At 38.0% G+C, this 2,468-nt stretch overlaps 1 protein-coding gene across 1 annotated transcript; it reads left to right on the plus strand.

Moving 5' to 3' along the window:
- Positions 1-1,541: 1,541 nt before the first annotated feature.
- LOC110697733 (protein FAR-RED ELONGATED HYPOCOTYL 3-like) lies at positions 1,542-2,223 on the plus strand. The gene is made up of 3 exons (XM_021875111.1): positions 1,542-1,615; positions 1,663-1,930; positions 2,002-2,223. Exons 1-3 carry the CDS (start codon positions 1,542-1,544, stop codon positions 2,221-2,223), a joined length of 564 nt encoding a protein of 187 aa, XP_021730803.1.
- The last annotated feature ends 245 nt before the right edge of the window (positions 2,224-2,468 follow it).

Consider the following 2,468-nt stretch of genomic DNA (forward strand, 5'->3'; position numbering starts at 1 on the left):
TTATTAGTTGTTTTCCCTGATGATTGCAAAGTTGTTGCAACTGATGAGATCTCCCTTCATCTATCTGGCAATACTTACCTTCCGAACCTCTCAAAGTCTCAGGTCTCTTGTTAGCCTAATAGTTTTATATGGCAATACTTATTTATGTAGGGATTAAATGGTTTAACTCCAATGTTGTTATGCTAGGTATCGAACATATCTCTATGAAAGTACTTATCTCACATAAGTAAATCAAATCTCTCTAAAAGTAAACTAAATCTCTCTAAAAGTAAACTAATCCTCTCTTAATGTAAACTAATACCAATGTAGTTAATGTTAATTGTTATGCTAGGTATGAGCTAACACAATGATTGATTACTATGTTAGCCATGGGTCTGACATTATGCTGCTTCGTTTTCTATAGTAAAGCTTCTAGTTAGTACTCTAAACAATATAATATGCAGAATTTAGGAGCCGGCCCCCATTGATCTTCTTGATCAATTTAACAAACAAATCAACATGGCAAAACTGTATATTGTGAACAGGATATGTCCACATATCCACTTACGTGAATGAGGCCAATTACTCAGTTGCTGACTCATGTAACAGCCGTTATACATGAGATTCACCGTAAAGTTGCAAAAGTCAATGATTTGTCTTGTTTAGAGCCACATATGATGTTCATCTTTTTTGGTAAATTCAAAAATCCATACTTCTCATCCATTGTTCTGGCAAGTGAATTCGCAACAACGGTTGAGTGTGAGTGATTTTGGTATATAATCAATTGGATTGTTGGGTAAGTCGAATACAAACTATTAATTTCTATTTTTTTAGCATCATTGCACTGTGGTTTTTGTTTTTCATCACATATATGGAGTATTCTCTTATTTGTTTATTACAGATTATTGAAATGTATGGATTCTTGAAGTAGATTTTTGTGTGAAGTATTCGAACGATTATATAATCAAGTGTGATAATACTCGTTCGATTAGTTGGACATTGATAGTACTTGTTTGTGTTTGTGTATGTGTTAGAATTGTAAATACTCTAAACTAGCCATGGAGAACTGTAATGATTCGCACGTTGTTGGTGGGTGCATTGATAGTGTTTTGCAAGATAAGGGGAGCGGTGTTAGGTGCAGAGAGGAGCCTTTTCTGGAAGATGATGGAAATCGTTTTTGTGAAATCGGAGATGTAATTCTACCTTATGTAGAGGGGGATTTCCCTCAATCTACCTATTGTGTATCACCAAGGCCAAATTATGTAACCCATAAGTCCCCCATCAAAACAGTTGAGACGATTGAAACCATTGTGTCCAGCAATCATATTAGTATAGTCACATATGTCGAGGCTCCTGCAATTGGAATGGTGTTTAAAAAATGGCAAGATATAGAAGCTTATTACAAAGATATGGAGAACAAAAAGGATTTGGGGTATGTATAGTGCAAGGGGTTTATTCTAAGGGTCCGAATAGAGATCGTACAGCAACAACTTGGAGGTGTGAGTGTTGGGGGGGACCAGACATGAGGGCTTAGAGGGGGGGCAAAGAAGAGGGCAAAATCAATGGATGTGTCAGGGTCTGGTGGAGCTGTTGATGGAGTAGTATGTGAAGATGAACTTAGTCGTCGGAAAAGGAGGTAAAAAAGTGTGGTTGCAAAGCAATGATCTATGCTAATGTTGATAGGGATGGTAAGTGGACTATAAAGAAAGTCGAGTTGGAACATACCCACTTAAATTCACCAGGTAAGGCAAAGATAGTTAAAGAGTACCGGATGAAGAATTTCACATCCGAAGTTAGGAGGAAGCTATTCAATTATTTTGAAGAAGGTGTTCCTGTTTCTCAAATTCATGGTTGTATGGTTAATGAGAGTGGTGGACTGGAGAATATTACATTTACCGTGAAAGACCTTCAACATGATGTCTGCAAGGAACAGAGGTTACGAATGGTGGGGGTGATTCAACCGCGACGATGGCTTATTTTGAAAAAATGCAAGCCGGAAATCAGAATTTTTATCATTCACAGAGGTTAGATAATGAAGGACGACTGAAAGATGTATTGTGGGTTGATGCAAGGAGCCGTGCTGCGTATGAAGAGTTTGGAGATGTCGTGTGTTTTGATGCTACATATCTGACATATGAGTATGATTTACCATTTGTCAATTTTGTAGGTGTTAACCACCATGGACAATCAATTTTGTTGGGTTGTGCTTTGTTTTCCCGCGAGGATTGCGATACATATTGTTGAATATTTAAACAATGGTTAGAATGCATGAATAATCGTGCACCAGTAGCAATACTAATAGATCAAGTGGCTGCAATGCAGAAGCCACTGGCACCTGGCGAATGTGTGTAGACTACACAGACTTAAACAAGGCGTGCCCCAAAGACAGTTACCCTCTGCCTAAAATTGATAACCTGGTGGACTCAACAGCCGGACATGCTTTGATGAGCTTTATGGACGCCTACTCTGGTTTCCATCAAATTCCTTTA

Source organism: Chenopodium quinoa, unplaced genomic scaffold (assembly GCF_001683475.1).
Source record: "Chenopodium quinoa cultivar QQ74 unplaced genomic scaffold, ASM168347v1, whole genome shotgun sequence".
Classification (NCBI taxonomy): Eukaryota; Viridiplantae; Streptophyta; class Magnoliopsida; order Caryophyllales; family Amaranthaceae; genus Chenopodium; species Chenopodium quinoa.